At 38.5% G+C, this 17999-nt stretch overlaps 1 protein-coding gene across 3 annotated transcripts in view; it reads left to right on the forward strand.

Annotated features, from left to right (window-relative positions):
- Positions 1–17999, forward strand: part of NUBPL (nucleotide binding protein like) — a 225120-nt gene that overhangs the window by 32406 nt on the left and 174715 nt on the right. For all 3 annotated transcript variants that reach the window (XM_043922088.1, XM_043922089.1, XM_043922090.1), the window contains exon 4: positions 13813–13903. In XM_043922088.1, the coding sequence (XP_043778023.1) occupies positions 13813–13903 (91 nt within the window). The remainder of the gene's footprint in view (positions 1–13812; positions 13904–17999) is intronic.

Consider the following 17999-nt stretch of genomic DNA (forward strand, 5'->3'; position numbering starts at 1 on the left):
AATTCCTGTCTTCTCTCTCAATTTTTTTCTTCTCAGTAGTTTGTTTCCATCTCATCTCCTTGAGGAATAAGGAGGACCCTAAATCCTTGGTAGGGCAGTGTTGAAACAATTGGTGAAAGGAGAGCAGAGGACACATGAAGACATGGGTTGTAAAACCAGCTGCTTGGCTCCTATGATTTTGAATCTGGAGGGTGATCAGGTGCTCTGTTTACATCTGATTCCTGCATTGCTGCATTGCTTTTCTTTGCAAGAGCTGCTCTCAGAATTGTAAATGCTCTTCCCTGCATTGCAGTTTAGTTAAGGACATTTTGAAGGAATTGATGTTGGTTTTCAGTGCTTTTGCTGCAGTACCTTATCTGATTTGGGAAAGAAGGTTCTTATTTGGTTAGGTTTGTAGTTCTGTAGGCTTAGATTCTGTCAAAAAAGTGGCTGGTTGGTGTCGCAGATAAGATGATTATTATTTTTAGACGTTAGTATCTAGAAGTATCTTTTTCTGCATCTGTATTACCATGGTGATAGAAGGCTTCCTAATTTTTCTCTGATTTTGAAGACTCTACTAAAAGCATCGATACTTTTTTTCTTTAACTATAAAGACCAAAGATGCAAGGTTTTTCTTAATCTTAGTTGTTTTATTCCTAATTTACTTTCTCTGTTACTTGCTAGATGAAAATGTAGAACTTAAGGCAATTACTTTTTGTTAAAGAAGATAAGATGTTGCCTGTCTCTGTGGTGTGTGTGTGTGTACTCTGGAAAGGAACTCCACACACACACACACACACACACACGCACACACACACACACACACACACTCTTCTATGTTTTTTATGTTAAAAAGAAAAACAGCCTTTTTATGTTTAAAACTCTGGATTGAACCTAATCTTCGTAGTGAACAGGTATAAAAATTGCCTTCTTTTTAATGAGCCCTTTCACACTATATTGTGGGTTTAGTTTTAAAAAATTTAGATAGTGTGCTTTTTTTTTTTAAAGATAGTATATTCTTATCATATATATATACATGTATTTTACAGCAGCCCACTATAACCAGTATTTGCACTAGATTTTCTTCTATGAAGTCCCATTTTTCTGGAGTTGAGATCAGTAGAAAAATGAAGATAACATTGGATTTTCTTGGAAAAAAGTGGTGGTTAAGAATAGACTGCAAGGAAATGTATGATCCCCCCTTTTTTAAATACTAGATATTTTAAACTCTACCTGCATTAGTTAATTTTGAATTCTCTAACTTAAACTATTAGTGTAGAGGTATTAGGAGAGGGAATTTCATGAACTCCTAGAGTGTTAGATCTCAAGGGATCAAGTAACCAATCCTGATACTATGTAGAGGAACACTGGAGGTTTATTCATTCATTCATCCACCCATTCACTCAATGAATATTTATTTTACTATTGCTATTTTAGGTTCTTGGGGATATCCTTAGCCTTATGGAGTTGACAATAAATAGATATTAGACATCATAAGTAAGTAAATTGCATATTGGAAAGTGATAAAAGTAGTCTAAGATAAGGGGGAGAGAAAGTGCTTATGTGAGGGTGGGTTTCGTTTGCACTTCAAAATAGAGTAGGTCCCAATGAAAACGTGACATTTGAGCAGAAACTTGAAGATGAGAGTGTAATCTGTGTGACATCTGTGGGAAGATTGTGTCAGACAAAAGGGAAAGCCAGTTCAAAGGCTAATACATGGGGCCATGTCTAGCTTATGTTCACTGAGTAGTAAAAACATCACTTTGGCTTCTGGAGTAAAAGTGGACTGAAGTTAACAGGTGATGAAAGTTAACAGGACTGGAAGGCAAGGGTATGAGAAACTGAATAGATTATGTGGTGTCTGGTGAGCTGTAGGGACTTTGGCTTTTCATGGATGAAATGTAGGAAGGGGTGTCAGTGAAGGGTTTTGAGTAGACATCATCTGACTTATGTTTCAACTCTGAATCATTCTGACTGCCCTGTTGAGAAGAGGCTGGAGTAGGGTTACTAGATTTAGAAAATAAAAATATGCTCACTAAATTAAATTTGAATTTTAGATAAACAATAATTTTTTATATACATTTGTCCCATGCCATGTGACTATTTACCCATATGGCAGAATGTAAACTACTATCTTATAGTTAAAAAAAGAAAAAGAACACTCTTCATTGTTCCTGTTGTTTACTGTAGGTGACTGTTACCCTGATCCTGTTGATCCCAAGGCATGGGCCTTAGAGCAAATTTTCATCTTTGCTTTCCATACTATCCAAATTACTGTTTTTCACATTGTGGTCATCTTATACCTGAGAGTGTTACAAATGCAGTTTGTTGAACTCTGGCCCAGACCTACTGAATCAAAATTTCTTGAGATAGCACAGAGTATCTCCATGACTGCTCACTGTTCTAGATTCTATTTACAGTAGTGAATAAAACATACAAAATTCTTTACCCTAATGAAATTAGTATTCTAGTGGGTGAGACAAATAAACAAGATAAATAAGTAAATATATAGTAAGTTAAATATTTATATAGGTGCTAAGAAGAAAGAAAAAACACGATGGGGAAAGGACATATGCTATGTAACGATGAGGGAGTTGTAGTTTTAAACAGCGTGTGCCCAGTGAAGACCTCACCATATAGTGATGTTTGAATTGAGACTTGAAGAAAGTGACAGAAAAAGGTAGATCCCTGGAGGTATGCATTCTTCACTGAAGAAATAACAACTACAGAAGTCCTAAAGTGAAAGTGAAAGTGAAGTCGCTCAGTTGTGTCTGACTCTTTGCAACCCTGTGGGCTGTAGCCCACCAGGCTCCTCCGTCTATGGGATTCTCCAGGCGAGAATACTGGAGTGGGTTGCCATTTCCTTCTCCAGGGGCAAATCTGGTGTGTTCAATACACTGCCAGGGGCCGTATGTCTGGAATGGAGTGAAAGGGGAAAAATAGTAGGGGAAGAGATGAGAGGGGAAGAAAAGAAAGAGGAGTGGTGAGTGAGTGTTAGTAATTAGACCTTATTGTATGTTGGAAAGAGACTTGGAAGCTAGACCCAGCTATGACATCCCTGGACTGGTTTCTTCTTGGCTAAAAAGCAGTCAGAAGATTAAGATGATCTCTTTTGGTGTTTTTTGGTTTTGTTTTGTTTTTAATCTTAAATAGTCTTTAATTTGATGCTCTTCCATTTCTAGCTTGTTTATAAACAGTTCATCATTTGAGATTCTTTTGTCCTTTTCACGAGCTCATCTCTGCCCTCTGTCTAGCCATGTGAACTTTTCCCTTTATGTTGCCCTTGTTCCTCTTTCTTTCTTGGTTGAACTTGAAGATTTAGACAGTCCTTTGATAAATATAGTAGGAAATTGTTCTCTTATCACTTTGAGTGTCAGAAGTAGTAATGGTTGGACAAAGTTATTTAATGTTAACTAAGAATTAAGAACCTCTTCATGGATCACAGCCTTGTTGTGGGGAAGGAACTTGCATAACTCAGTGAAGCTATGAGTAATGCCATACAGGGCCACCAAAGGCAGACAGGTCATGATGGAGAGTTGTGACAAAACATGGTCCACTGGAAGAGGGAATGGCAAACTACTCCAGTATTCTTGCCTGGAGAACCCCATGAACAGTATAAAAAGGCAAAAAGCTATGACACTGAAAGATGAGCATCCCTTCCACCCCCACCCAAGTCAGAAGTATCCAATATGCTACTGGGGAAGGGTGGAGGGCAATTACTAATAGCTCCAGAAAGAATGAAGCAGCTTGGCCAAAGGGGAAATGATGCTTAGTTGTGGATGTGTCTGGTGGTGAAAGTAAAATCTGATACTGTAAAGAAAGATACTGCATAAGAACCTGGAATGTTAGGTCCATTAATCCAGGTAAGTTGGACTTGGTCAAGCAAGAGAAGGCAAGATTAAACATTGACGTCTTAGGAATCAGTGAGCTAAAGTGGATGAGAATGGGCGAATTTAATTCAGATGACCATTGTATCTACTTCTGTGGGCAAGAATTCCTTAGAAGAAATGGAGTAGCTCTCATAGTCAACAAAAGAGTCTGAAATGCAGCACTTGGGTGCAACCTCAAAAACAACAGCATGATCTCAGTTTGTTTCCAAGGCAAATCATTCAACATAACAGTAATCCATGTCTGTGCCCTAACCGCTAATGTCAAAGAAGCTGAAGCTGACCATTTCTATGAAGACCTCCAACATCTTCTAGAACTAACACTCAAAAAAGATATCCTTTTCATCATAGGGTATTGCAATGCAGAAGTAGAAAGTCAAGAGATACCTGGAGTAACAGATAAGTTTGGCCTTGGAGTACAAAATGAAGCAGGGCAAAGGCTAACAGAGTTTTGCCAAGAAAATGCACTGGTCATGGCAAATTCTTTTCCAACAACACAAGAGACGACTCTACACATGGACACCAACAAATGGTCAATACCAAAATCAGATTGATTATGTTCTTTGCAGCCAAAGATGGTGAAGCTCTATACAGTCAGCAAAAGCAAGACCTGGAACTGACTGTGGCTCAGATAATTGGTTCCTTATTACAAAATTCAGGCTTAAATTGAAGAAAGCAGGGAAAACCATTAGATGATTCAGGTATGATCTAAATCAAATCCCTTATGATTATACAGTGGAAGTGACAACTAGATTCAAGGGATTAGATCTGGTAGACAGAGTGCCTGAATAACTGTGGATGGAGGTTCGTAACATTGTACAGGAGGCAGTGACCAAAACCATCCCCCAAAAAAGAAAGGCAAGAAGGGGAAATTGTTGTCTGAGGAGGCTTTACTCCTCAATAGCTAAAGAAAGAAGAGAAGTGGAAGGCAAGGGAGAGAGGGAAAGGTTATATCCAACTGAATGCACAGTTCCAAAGAATAGCAAGGAGAGATAAGGCCTTCTTCAATGAACAGTGCAAAGAAGTAGAGGAAAACAATAGAATGGGAAAGACTAGAGATCTCTTCAAGAAAATTGGAGATATCAAGGGAACATTTCGTGCAAGAATGGGCATGATAAAGGACAGAAACGGTAAGGACCTAACAGAGGTAGAAGAGATTAAGAAGTGGCAAGAACATACAGAAGAACTATATACAAAAGGTCTTAATGACCTGGATAACTATGATGGTGTGGTCACTAACCTAGAGCCAGATATCCCAGAGTGTGAAGTCAAGTGGGCCTGAGGGAGCATTACTACAAATAAAGCTAGCTGATGGGATTCCAGCTGAGCTATTTAAAATCCTAAAAGTTGATGCTGTTTAATTGCTGCACTCAATATGCCAGCAAATCTGGAAAACTCAGCAGTGGTCACAGGACTGGAAAAGGTCAGTTTTCATTCCAGTCCCAAAGAAGGGCAATGTCAAAGAATGTTCAAACTACCATACAATTGCATTCATTTCACATACTAGTAAGGTTATGCTCATAATCCTTCAAGCTCGGCTTTAGCAGTACATGAACTGAAAAATTCCAGATGTGCAAGCTGGGTTTAGAAAAGGCATAAGAGCCAGAGATCAATTTGTCAGCATTTTTTGGATCATAGAGAAAGCAAGAGAATTCCAGAAAAACATCTATCTCTGCTTCATTGACTGTGCTAAAGCTTTTGACTGTGGATCACAACAAACTGTGGAAAAATTCTTCAAGAGCGGGAATACCAGACCACCTTACCTGTCTCTTGAGAAACCTGTATGTAGGACAAGAAGCAACAGTTAGAATTGGACATGAACCAATTGACTGGTTCCAAATTGGGAAAGGAGTACGTCAAAGCTGTATATTGTCACTGTATATTATTTAACTTCTATACAGAATACTTCATGTGAAGTGCTGGGCTGGATGAATCACAGGCTGGAATCAAGATTGCTGGAGAAATGTCAACAACCTCTGTTATGCAGATGTGATACCACTCTAATGGCAGAAAGTAAAGAGAAACTAAAGAGCCTTTTGATGAGGGTGAAAGAGAAGAGTGAAAAAGCTTTTGAAACTCAACATGAAAAATCCTAAGATCATGGCATCCATCACTTCATGGCTTATAGATGGGAAAAAGTGGAAGCAGTGACAGATTTTATTTTCTTGGGCTCCAATATCCCTGTAGTTGGTGACTGTAGCCATGAAATTAAAAGACAGTTGCTCCTTGGAAGGAAAGCTATGACAAACCTAGACGGCATATTAAAAAGCAGAGACATCACTTTGCCAGCAAAGGTCCGTTTAGTCAAATCTATGGTTTTTCCAGTAGTCATATATGGATGTGAGAGTTGAACCATAGAGAAGGATGAGCACCGAAGAACTGAAGCTTTCAAATTGTGGTGCTGGAGAAGACTCTTGAGAATCCCTCGAGTCTCAAGACTCTTGAGAATGTGCAAGGAGATCACACCAGTCAGTCCTAATGGAAAACAATTCGGAATATTCATTTCAAGGACTGCTGCTGAAGTTGAAGCTCCAGTATGTTGGCTACCTCACGTGAAGTGCCAACCCATTAGAATAGGCCCTGATGCTGGAAAAGATTGAAGGCAGAAAGAGAAGAGGGCGGCAGAGGATGAGATGACTAGATAGCATCACTGACTCAATGGACATGAATTTGAGCAGACTGTAGGAAATGGTCGAGGTCAGAGGACCCTGGCGGGCTGCAGTCTATGGGGTTGCAAAGAGTTGGACACGACAGTGACTGAACAACAAGAACAAGATAAGAAGCATTTTTCTCTACTAAGAGATTTAAATTCTTTGAATGACAGCTTGACTTAAAGCTTAACAGAGAGAGGAAAAAGAGGCTTGACTAAGCTTCAAATTGAATAAATCCCAAATTCTAGTCCAAGGTTAAATGTAATATAATGTGTAGATAATCATGGGATTCTTAACTGGATACCTCTATGGAAAGGACACTTTTGAGTAGGTCTTAATCTTAAATGAATGTTTACTTACAAATAATCAGGTAGACCACTCTAAGATGTTGTTTTGATGGGGTCTATTAGCAGATGTCATGGATAAAAAGAACATCATGAAGCTTTGCAGTCTTCTTTAGTAATAATTCTGTTGGAAGAACAAAGCACTATCACATTTGTTGCTGGAGGCTTTGAAATCCAACACACATAAAAAAACGGGACTTGTAGGCTCTCAAATTCCAGCTTTCATGCAGCGGTAATGAAACATTATAATCACTCTGAATAATTCTGCCACCTTGTCTAGCTCTCACAGGGTATTGTGAATTATAAAGAAACAAATACAAAAATCTAAGTAGTATCTTGGGGTTTTATCTGTAGTGTTTTTGTTGTCTGCTAGAGTTTGAGTACTGCAGGAGAGTCAGAGAAAGAGTATAATATTAGGTACCAACATATTAGGTTAAGTTTATGATGGCAGTTCTACTTGACAATAGTTGTTGTTTAGCCACTAAGTCGTGTTCAGTTCTTTTGTGACCCCATGGACTGTAGTCCATCAGGCTCCTCTGTCCATTAGATTTCCTAGGCAGGAATGCTGGAGTGAGTTGCCATTTCCTTCTGCAGGGGATCTTCCTGAACTAGGCAGCAAGCTCACGTCTCCTGCTTGGCAGGCAGGTTCTTTACCACTGAACCACCTGGAAAGCCCACCTTACAACGGTGCATTTACAAGGTTTTTTTTTGCTAATAATCATTTTCTTCATCTGTTGTGTATTTGATGAGGCTTTTGTAGTGATTATTCTCTTGGGCTTGACTGAAATGAAAGAAATCTTAATTGGACCTTTCTTGACTAAATATAATTATTTTAGGAGGAATGAGGCGGAAAGGCATCATAAAACTTAGTTGAACAATCAGCCGCATATATTTATTTGTAACCTCTACCTTACTCATTTATTTTCCTACAGTGACTTAAAATAGGAGCCTATTGAAAAATAGTGGTGTAAATTTTGAAAAACAAAGTTTATTTTGCATCTTTTGCATATTATTGAATTCTAGACTTGAAGATATGTTTCAGCTGATTTTTGTAGCTGTAGTAATTTTATCAGGTTGGTAGCTGTGCCACAATCAAAGTACAGTATACTTTAATTAATACAGGCTTTGGAGTTTCTATTTAATGAACACTGATTTATTTGCATTTTATAAAATCAAAACAAGACATACTAAGTTCCAATGAAACAGCCTAAAATGTGTCCGCCTTATTATTTTTTAAAACTAGCCAATTAAGGATGAGGAAGTAAATCTTTACTGAGATAGCTCCTCTGACACCAAAGGGATGACTGTGTTCTGCCTGCTCTTGGCTTCACCAAAATTAGGTTGTTGGGCAGCTGAATAACTTTGTCATGAAAAAGTTTATTTTTAAAATCACTGTTGGCAAACTGTGACCTGTGGACTAAATCCTGTCTGTTTTTGTAAATGAAGTATGGTACAGAGCCATGCTCATTTGTGTTCGCATGTTGTTTATAGTTGCTTTGGTGCTACAGTGGCACTGTTCAATAGTTTCGGATCAAATGGTCCACAAGGCTTAAAATATTTTATATTATTTGGCCCTGTCGGGAGAATCGTGCTGACTCCTGTTTTTTAATCTAAGTCTTCTGTAGATAGGTCATGTTCAAGTTACGGTGGAGTTTTATGTGGTTGGTATTTTTGTGTTCAATTTTCCATTCAGCTTCATTCTAAGGAGGAAATAGTTTAAAAAAAATCATTTGGAATGTTAGTTTCTTGCTTCCTCATCAAACGTAGGTATAATACCACTTTACACGGTTGCCATGAGGAGTCAATGAGAACTGTAAATAAAATCTTTAAAGTGCCTGGCACCCAGCAGGAATTCAGGTGTTGAGGGGGGTATAATCAGGGAAAGTCTGGGTGTTTCTTTGGGTGATTTAGGATGGCATGTTTTTAGAGATTCTGATTTGTCCACAGAGCTGGCTGTGGAAGCCTAGTTTATAGAGTTTCTTAGTACAACATTGTTGATTAACTTTCCTCCATCCTTTCCTTCCTGCTTCCCTGTGCCCCTCTTTCTCTTTCCTCTCCTCCTACTGACCATTGTATATTGCAGGAAAAATGGGGTATGAGAGGATGGTCATGTCCCAGGTCTTGACTGAGTACCTGGGATGGGCTGCCAGTTGAGGGTCCTTGACCTTATGCAGAAAAGAGTTCAAGAGCTAGCCATAGTAAAATGAAAGCAGGTTCATTTAGAGAGATACACTTTTGAGGGGCTTCCCTGGTGGCTCAGATGGTAAAGAATCTGCCTGTGATGCGGGAGATCCAGGTTTGATCCCTAGGTCGGGAAGATCGAAGGGAATGGCTACCTACTCCCCTGGAGAACCCCATGGGCAGAGGAACCTGGTGGGCTACTGTCCATGGGATCTCAAAGAGTCTGACATGACTGATCTACTAATACACACACACACACACACACACACACATTCTTTTTAGAAGGTAAGAGCTGACCCCAGGGTACCTACTCCCCTGGAGAATCCCATGGGCAGAGGAACCTGGTGGGCTACTGTCCATGGGATCTCAAAGAGTCTGACATGACTGATCTACTAATACACACACACACACACACACACACACACATTCTTTTTAGAAGGTAAAAGCTGACCCCAGGGTACCTACTCCCCTGGAGAATCCCATGGGCAGAGGAACCTGGTGGGCTACTGTCCATGGGATCTCAAAGAGTCCAACATGACTGATCTACTAATACACACACACACACACACACACACACTCTCTCTCTCTCTCTCTCTCTCTCTCTCTCTTCTTAGAAGGTAAGAGCTGACCCCAGGGCATGGAGTCCTGTTGAAAAGTGAGAGCAGACCTTGGCTGTGGCTGGTAGGTAGTGGTCTACGTAATTTAGTTTTTATGGGCTTCCATGGTGGCTCAGAGGTAGAGAATCCGCCTGCCAATGCAGGAGACAGGGGTTTGATCTCTGGCTCAGGAACGTCCCCTGGAGAAAGAAATGGTAACCCACTCCAGTATCCTTGCATGGAAAATCCCACTGACAGAGGAGCCCCTTGGGCTGTAGTCCCTGTGGTTGCAGAGTCTGAGAGGATTTAGCAACTAAACAACAAACAAGGAGTAGCAGGAATAGTCTAACCATCTTAGAGAAGGAGTGGGGATTTTCAGGAGATGGGGCACCCCTCACTTTTCAGTTCAGTTCAGTTCAGTCGCTCAGTTGTGTCCAACTCTTTGCAACCCGATGAATCACAGCACGCCAGGCCTCCCTGTCTATCACCAACTCCTGGAGTTTACTCAAGCTCAGTGTCCATCGAGTTGGTGATGCCATCCAGCCATCTCATCCTCTGTTGTCCCCTTCTTCTCCTGCCCCCAATCCGCCCCAGCATCAGGGTCTTTTCCAATGAGTCAACTCTTCGCATGAGGTGGCCAAAGTATTGGAGTTTCAGCTTCCACATCAGTCCTTCCAATGAACAGCTAGCATTGATCTCCTTTAGGATGGACTGGCTGGATCTCCTTCCAGTCCAAGGGACTCTGAAGAGTCTTCTCCAACACCACAGTTCAAAAGCATCAATTTTTCGGCGCTTAGCTTTCTTTACAGTCCAACTCTCACATCCACACATGACCACTGGAAAAACCATAGCCTTGACTAGATGGATCTCTGTTGGCGAAGTAATGTTTCTGCCTTTTAATATGCTATCTAGGTTGGTCATAACTTTCCCCCCTTTTAGGCCTTTTTTAATTGGCTTCTGAACTGTCATGGCACCTGTGGGTGTATATTTAGCATATGCAAATATATTACAGTGGGCATATAGTGTGGCTCAAGGTCTACTGGAAGTCGAATCTTCCTCCATCTTGAGCCTAGTATGTTCTAACCTGTTTTGGTCTTATCCTGTTGTTTTTCATGGTTGTGTCATTCTTTTAACAGTTATGTCCTGCCCTCTTCCTTCCCGTCTCAATACCTTTGCTTCTCTGTTTCCTTTTTGATATATGTAAGCATTAGTACTAAATTTAGTTAGTCAGTAGAGACTTGTAGAGGATTTTCCATTATTCTTAGTTCCATCCTCTAGGATGCAGAAGAAATTAGCTTCTTGTGATCTCCCTCCCTACCCTCTTTATTCTTACGTGATAATGTATACTAGCAGATATCTAGGTATATATGCAAAATCCATTCCTACCACAGCAAATTTTAGAGCAGGTCTTCAATTTTGTTTTAACCCATGATGCCAAGGGCTCACTTGTAGACAAGCATAGTTTTCTTCTAGAAGACAGGACAGATAGATGATAAATAGATTCTTCCTAACATTTTGAAGTGTCAGGTGAGTGTATGCTCCTCGGTTCTTTGTCTCGTCACAACAAAAATTTGGAGTGACGGACATTAAAGCCCCTTTGGCGGGTCACAGCTCTCGGAGGACAGACCGTGTTTATAGCTCTCAAGTCTCAAACGGACCGTGTTGTAGCTCTTAAATAAATCAGTGTTACGGCTCAGTGTTACAGCTCTATTTTATTTAGATAATAGCAAGAAAATCCATCTTCGAGGCGTGAGAGCACGTCGACCCAAAAACGTGAAGAGAAGAACGCCCCATCACACGGGGGAGAGAGAGAAGAGGGCTTTGGCTCCTCTTTTTGTATGTTTCTCTGTCCCTGGGCCTGTCTTATATAAATTGGACCAGCCAGGAGTGTTGTTTGTTTTACCTGAGGTTCTCACTCCGGTCCTCGGACCTTCCTTTGTTCTATTTTCGCGGGCTTTTCCCTTCCAGGTCTTTTAGCCACCGCCATTCTGGACTCCTTTTCCCTATTCCTACCTAACAGAAGGAAACTTAAAGATCTAGTGATGATAAAATTGAGCTGGCAATCTTATATTGCAGGCACCCACTTAGTTGTTTTCTTGTTTCATGAAAACATAAACTTAGAAAACTAAGTTATTTTACTTGACAGGTATTTTTAGAAGATTAATTTGAAACCTGGGACCTAACCCTTTCAAGTTACTTTGAAAGCAATGTTAAAATAAATGAGAGCAAGGACAAAGAATCTTAGAATGTTTTTTGTTTTAATTGGCATTATTATTATTTTATGATAGCATTTAGTTTTATAGGTGTCATGGAAAAGATATGGAAAAGAGGTGATAGTTGTAATATTAGCAGACCCATAGACAATAGTTAAGTTATCCACGTTTGTTAGGTTTGAAAATCTTTTTATCCATATTGAATTTACTCCTATTTTCAATTCACCTGAATTCTTTTGTTTGTGGTTTGAAAAGGAGTTAAATTGGGTCAGAAATTCTCGTTGAATGTTCTACCTTTTTAAAGCTACTGACTGACCTGAATTTAGTACCGGTGCTTATATACATCAAAAAGGAAACAGAGGAGAGAAAGGTACAAAGACCAGTAGGAAGAGAGGAAAGTGAAAGGGAGAGAGGGACACAGGGAAGGTAGGAGGAGAGGGAAGGACGAAAGAAGGTTAATCAGAAATATTATGTTAAGAACCTGGATAAACTAGACTTCCACAGCCAGCTCTGTGGAGAAATCAGAATCTCTAAACACATGCCATGCTAAATCACCCAAAGAACCTCCTAGACTTTTCCTGATTATTTCTTCCTACCACTTGAATTCCTTCTGGGTCCTGGCACTCTGCTAAGGATTTTATTTACAGTTCTCATTGACTCCTCATAGTAACTCTGTAAGGTGGTGTTATACCTACTTTTGATGAGAAAGCTAGAAACTAACACTCAAAATGAGTTTTTAAAGTATTAAACCCAGTTTTTATATATCACCATTCTATTAAAGGTAATGTATTCTTCCTCCTTTTTCATGTATTTTACAGTAAACTGAGAGATAGATAGTAATCTTGAGTCCTTTAGCTTCTGTGAGTCACAGAGGGACATTAAATGATTTTCTTAGAACTGCCATTTGAGTTAAAGTTAGGGGCATAAATTTGAATGTACCTTATTTTGTCTATTTATAGGAACCAGACAGGTTTAAAAAGTAATTTTGTGTCTGGAAATAGGTAGATAACAGAAAATGAGAGATTGTTTAGTGTTAAAAAGTTTTGAGAGTTGTAAAGAATTTTATCTTTCCAGCATACAGGGAGAGAACCGGATGAGTTGTATGTCCTGGGGAAACAGAACTCAAAAGCACGTGTTAGAATTAGCATTCTGTTTGCTTGTATATGAGAAAAACCAGTAACAAATTGATTTAATCTGTGAAAGGAGAAAGAGCAGGGAGGTGGTGGGGGGAGAAGAAAAAAAGACCTATTTAGAGATAGTGAATTTTGTTTCTCTTTCTTTGTTAATCTGCTGATTAACTGTCAGCTAGTGAAGAGACCAGTCAGATATTCTGCTCTTGGGCAGCTGCATAAATCATCAAAGAAAACAGTTTTGGTTGTTTATGAATTCTCTGGAAGACGTTGGGTGTTCTACTGTGACTTGCACATAAGAGGTTGCCTCTGTATTATGTCTGCCACTATCCTCATTAGCATTTCCATGCCAGATTTGCATCAGAATTCCTCACTTGCTTTAATTATGGTCTTGTTTCCATGATTTTCTCCCCTTATTTTGTATTCTTTGGTGTGTTAGATAGTCTTTCCAAAAGTTAATGCTCCATCTTCCTGGGGTTATGTTTGCTGTTGTAAACCATTATTTTAACATTGTGTGCATGTAATTTGTTAGTTCTCAGATAAAAAAAATCTTAGTCTGTTTGTGACTGTATGGGAGATCTGAACCACAGTGTTTAAAGTGTGTGCAGTGGATTTCTTTGGTCAGTTAACTGGAAGAGATTAGGAAACCAACAAAAAATATTTACACTGGGCAGTTTATGTTCTTTTACCTCACTGTTGCTTTAAAAGTTTAGGTTATGATTTAGAAATATTTTACAAATTAGCTTCTCTGTAGTTAGACTTATTGTTGCTGTGCACTTTATCTCTGATGAAGAGTGGGGAAATCTTATGGTAAATTCTGTTTTCTTACAGTCGAAGGCTGTTGGTTTGTTAGATGTGGATGTGTATGGCCCTTCAATTCCAAAGATGATGAATCTGAAAGGCAATCCCGAATTATCACAGAGTAAGTAAAGAAGAGATAAAGAGTACGGCAATGTAGCTCCACTTTTATTGAGTACCTGCTGGGTGTCGGGCGTTGTGCCACATGCCGTGTATACCTCATGCACACTGCACGATAAGGTGTGGAGCCAGACTGCCTGGGTTTGAATTCTGGCTCTGTCACTGATTAACAGTGTAGCTTTGAATGACTTGTGTCCTCATGTGTAAAACAGGGTTAAATGCTTGTACTTGCCAGATAGAATTGCTATATTTCATTGCTTAACTACAAAATTGCGGTAAGTGCAGTGCATATGGAGCACAGTGCTTGGAACACTGTACATGGTCAAATTTAGCTCATCATCGTCTTTGTATATAAAATGTGTGGGTGTGTGGGGTTATTTGAATAGAAAGTATCTGACTGAGCGACTTAACTATTTGTTAGAAGAGCTGAAAATTATTTTCTCTAATCGGATTTTTGTTATATTTATTTTAAATTGTTTTTGAAAAAACCGTACAGCATTGATTTCTCTCCCCAGCCTTCATTGCCATCAATAATAGGAGAGAGTAATTTTTTGGATAAATCTTTAATATTTATAACTGTTGTTATTATATTTTCTTACAAAACTATTAAATATAAAGCTTTAAGAACAAGGAAATTCTATGCTCAAAAAAAGAAAAATTGAAACAACTGGTAACTTTCCTTGAAAAATAGTTTTGAGTGAAGACACTTTACTAAAATTTATTTGTAACTATAGTAAGCATATGAGATTGAATAATTTCTTTTATTTCTTATTGGACCTTTTATTTTCCATGAATCTAGGACAAAATGCCTGTATTTACTGAAGAGTTTATATTGAATTTTCTGTGTACATAACAGAAGGTGTTATTTTTGTCTTTGTGATTAAATGTTAGGTAGTAAGACATTATCTGCTATTTAAGGTGCCTTTGTTGGTGCTGAGATGGGCTTCCCTCATCTCTCTGTCGTTAAAGAATCTGCCTGCAATGCTGGAGACCCAGGTTTGATTCCTGGGTCAGAAAGATCCCTTGGAGAAGGAAATGGCAACCCACTCCAATATTCTTGCCTAGAGAATCCCATGGACAGAGGAGCCTGGCAGGCTACAGTCCATGGGGTTGCAAGAGTTGGACAGAATTTAGGGGCTAAACTACCACCGAGGTGGTTTGTTCGTGCTGTAGTTGTTGAAATCAGTTACAGCATTAAGTTCTGAATAACTGCTTATCAGATAATAAGGATTCTTCCTATTACTTTGAAGGAATTTAAGGCTCTAGTGATGATAAAAGTGACCCTAGCCGTCCTACATTACAAGCATCCACTTAAGTTGTTTTCTTGTTTTGTGAAAATAGAAACTTAAAAGAAAGCTAATTTATTCTAGTTTCTTTGTTCTTTGCCCTTTTAGTGGAATGCGTACTTACTTTACAAATATGTGCCATGAGCCAAAATGTCAAACTTACACAAAGAAGTAATGAATTTGTGTACTTTAAATGATAGACTCTTTATGTCTGTCTCTTGATTAAGTAGCATGAAAACTAGTGCATGTAGCACATGAGTAATGGCAAAATGAAGCCCTTGGTGTCAATTTTTTCTTAAGTAGTCTGTTCAGTCTATGCCCGTATAAATACTTGAAGTGAACTTTAATTTCTTTCTTGTTTTCCTGAAGCTGTACTCTTAAATTTGATGTTTGCAAATTGGCTGCCATTAAATAGACTTTCTGGTAAAAATTAGCTACTGGAAATCTTGGAAAGCCTGAAAAGAATGTGTGTTGACAAGCAGATCTCAAGTCCCATAAGAAATAAACTGAACGATTAAGGCATTCACTTAGAAGAGTGTGGATTCTTGAAAGCCCATCTTTTAAATTGGTTTTTGAATCTTAGATAAACCTGCTCCCGTTGTGCTAATTGGCATCATTTTGACTTTTCTATGTTTTTGTCATTTTAATTTATCCTGTATTACTGTTTATTAAAGAAAGCACAGTGCAACATGAAATTATCTTATTAACAGTAAGAAAAAAGATTTGTTTTCAGCGGTTCAGATTTTGGGGAGGTAGAACTGTGAGCAGAATCTTAGCTTTATAAATGTTTCCCCTGTTCTTGCACTTAGCTACACAACCATAGGGGGAATGGGACTTCAGGATTGTCTTTTTTTGTTCATTATTTAAGCAGACATATGGTAATGTAGTTTTGATCAATTTGTTAATTTTACTCCATGTTAAAGTTGGCAGATGCATTCTCTTATATTTTTCTTGTTGAGGAGATTATAGAAAAACCACACTTCTTGTACTTAGATATTTTAGTCTTGATCACCAAGGGAAATTTTACATTTGATTCTAGAGAAGTGAATTCAGTAATTGAGGAAAAATTTGTTTATAATCGTTTTGGATTTCTTAAGCTGAAAATGTTTCTATCAGCTTAAAAGGACAACAGTGATTTTCTATGTTGGTATGCAGTATGCAAAATTATGGTAATGGAAAGTCTAGCCAGTTTGTAGAGAGAGTATTGTACAAAAACCTCACCAGGTTGACATTATAATGGGTGCAAATGACCAGCTGCTTTGGGAACCTAATGGAATTTAGAATAAAATCCATGTGTAGTTTGAGAAATTATCATCTAAGCATGAGTTAAACTTTTTTTTTTTGTCTAAAGAACAAATACCAGTCATTTGTCTCTTTTTTAAGTTTGTAAATAACATAATATGCAGATTTCATAATATAGTATAGCCAAACTATAGTCCTAGAAATTATTGACTAGGAAGGTTTTCAGTTGAAATTATAAGAAAATATTACATGGTAGTTACACACAGAAATGTGTTGTTAATGCACTAATGTAATACTCTTTTTTGTTGAGGATTTTCACTAAACTTTCTCAGTTAACTTTTATTGGTAGAAATCTGCTTTCTTTCACAGTTTTATGATGATGAATTCACACTTTATCACACTTGTGAATTTATCACTACTTAGTTTTACTAAAGAATGTCTTAAAGTATATTTAGCTAATAAAGTAGGAAAATTTTTAAGGCCTGTGGAGAAAGGTTACTAAAATTGAAATGTCAAGTAATTTTATTGAGGATGACACAGTGATTATTAATAATGATTAACTATGAGCCTTTTTTTTCAAGTAGGATTCACTTTTCTTTTGTTGGGGGATAGATTTTCTACTCATGTCACAATATTCTGCTCTCTCTGTCTTAATAAGCATTTTCCAAGTTTATGAAATGAATGTGTGTACAGAAGAGACAGAGAAAATGTGGAAAATCAGCTTGGGGAAATGACTTTTTATAATAGCAGTCATCTCCAGCAAGAACTGCCAAGAGGTGACTAAATTTTTTTAAGGTAATTTAAGTGCATAAAGAATGAGAGTGAATTCTACTTATTTCTGAAATTACCTTTTTTCTTCCAAGGCAGAGAGTTAGGGGTGTTACTGAAGTTACTGACTTGAATAATTAAATTCTGATGCAGTAGTTACAGTTCCGAAAGTTTCTCAATTATAATTTGCTTCTTCTGATCATTGTCTTGTGGACTCTTGGGTTTCATCTGATGCTAAAGTTCCTCTGATTATCTTTGGAAAGTGTTCTGGGACATATTGCATAATCAGTGTTATAGAAATGACTTTTTTTCTTGCTGCCTTCCTGGATTTTGTTTACAATCTGTTTTATACCTACAATATTAAATTGTTGTTGTTTAGTCACTGAATTGTGTCCAACTCTTTTGCAACCCCATGGGCTGTGTAGCCTGTTAGGCTCCTCTGTCCATGGGATTTCCCAGGCAAGAATACTGAGGTAAGTTGCCATTTCCTTCTCCAAGGGATCTTCCCTACCCTGGGATAGAACCCACGTCTCCTGCATTGGCAGGTGAATTCTTTATCATTGAGCCACCAGGGAAGCCCAGAATATTAAGGCAAAGTGCAAATCAGGAGTTGAAGGAATCAAGGAGATCCAACCAGTCTATCCTAAAGGAGATCAGTCCTGGGTGTTCATTGGAAGGACTGATGCTGAAGCTGAAACTCCAATACTTTGACCACCTCATGTGAAGAGTTGACTCATTGGAAAAGACCCTGATGCTGGGAGGGATTGGGGGCAGGAGGAGAAGGGGACAACAGAGGATGAGCTG

The sequence above is a fragment of the Cervus elaphus genome, chromosome 13 (genome assembly GCF_910594005.1).
Source record: "Cervus elaphus chromosome 13, mCerEla1.1, whole genome shotgun sequence".
NCBI classification, from domain to species: Eukaryota; Metazoa; Chordata; class Mammalia; order Artiodactyla; family Cervidae; genus Cervus; species Cervus elaphus.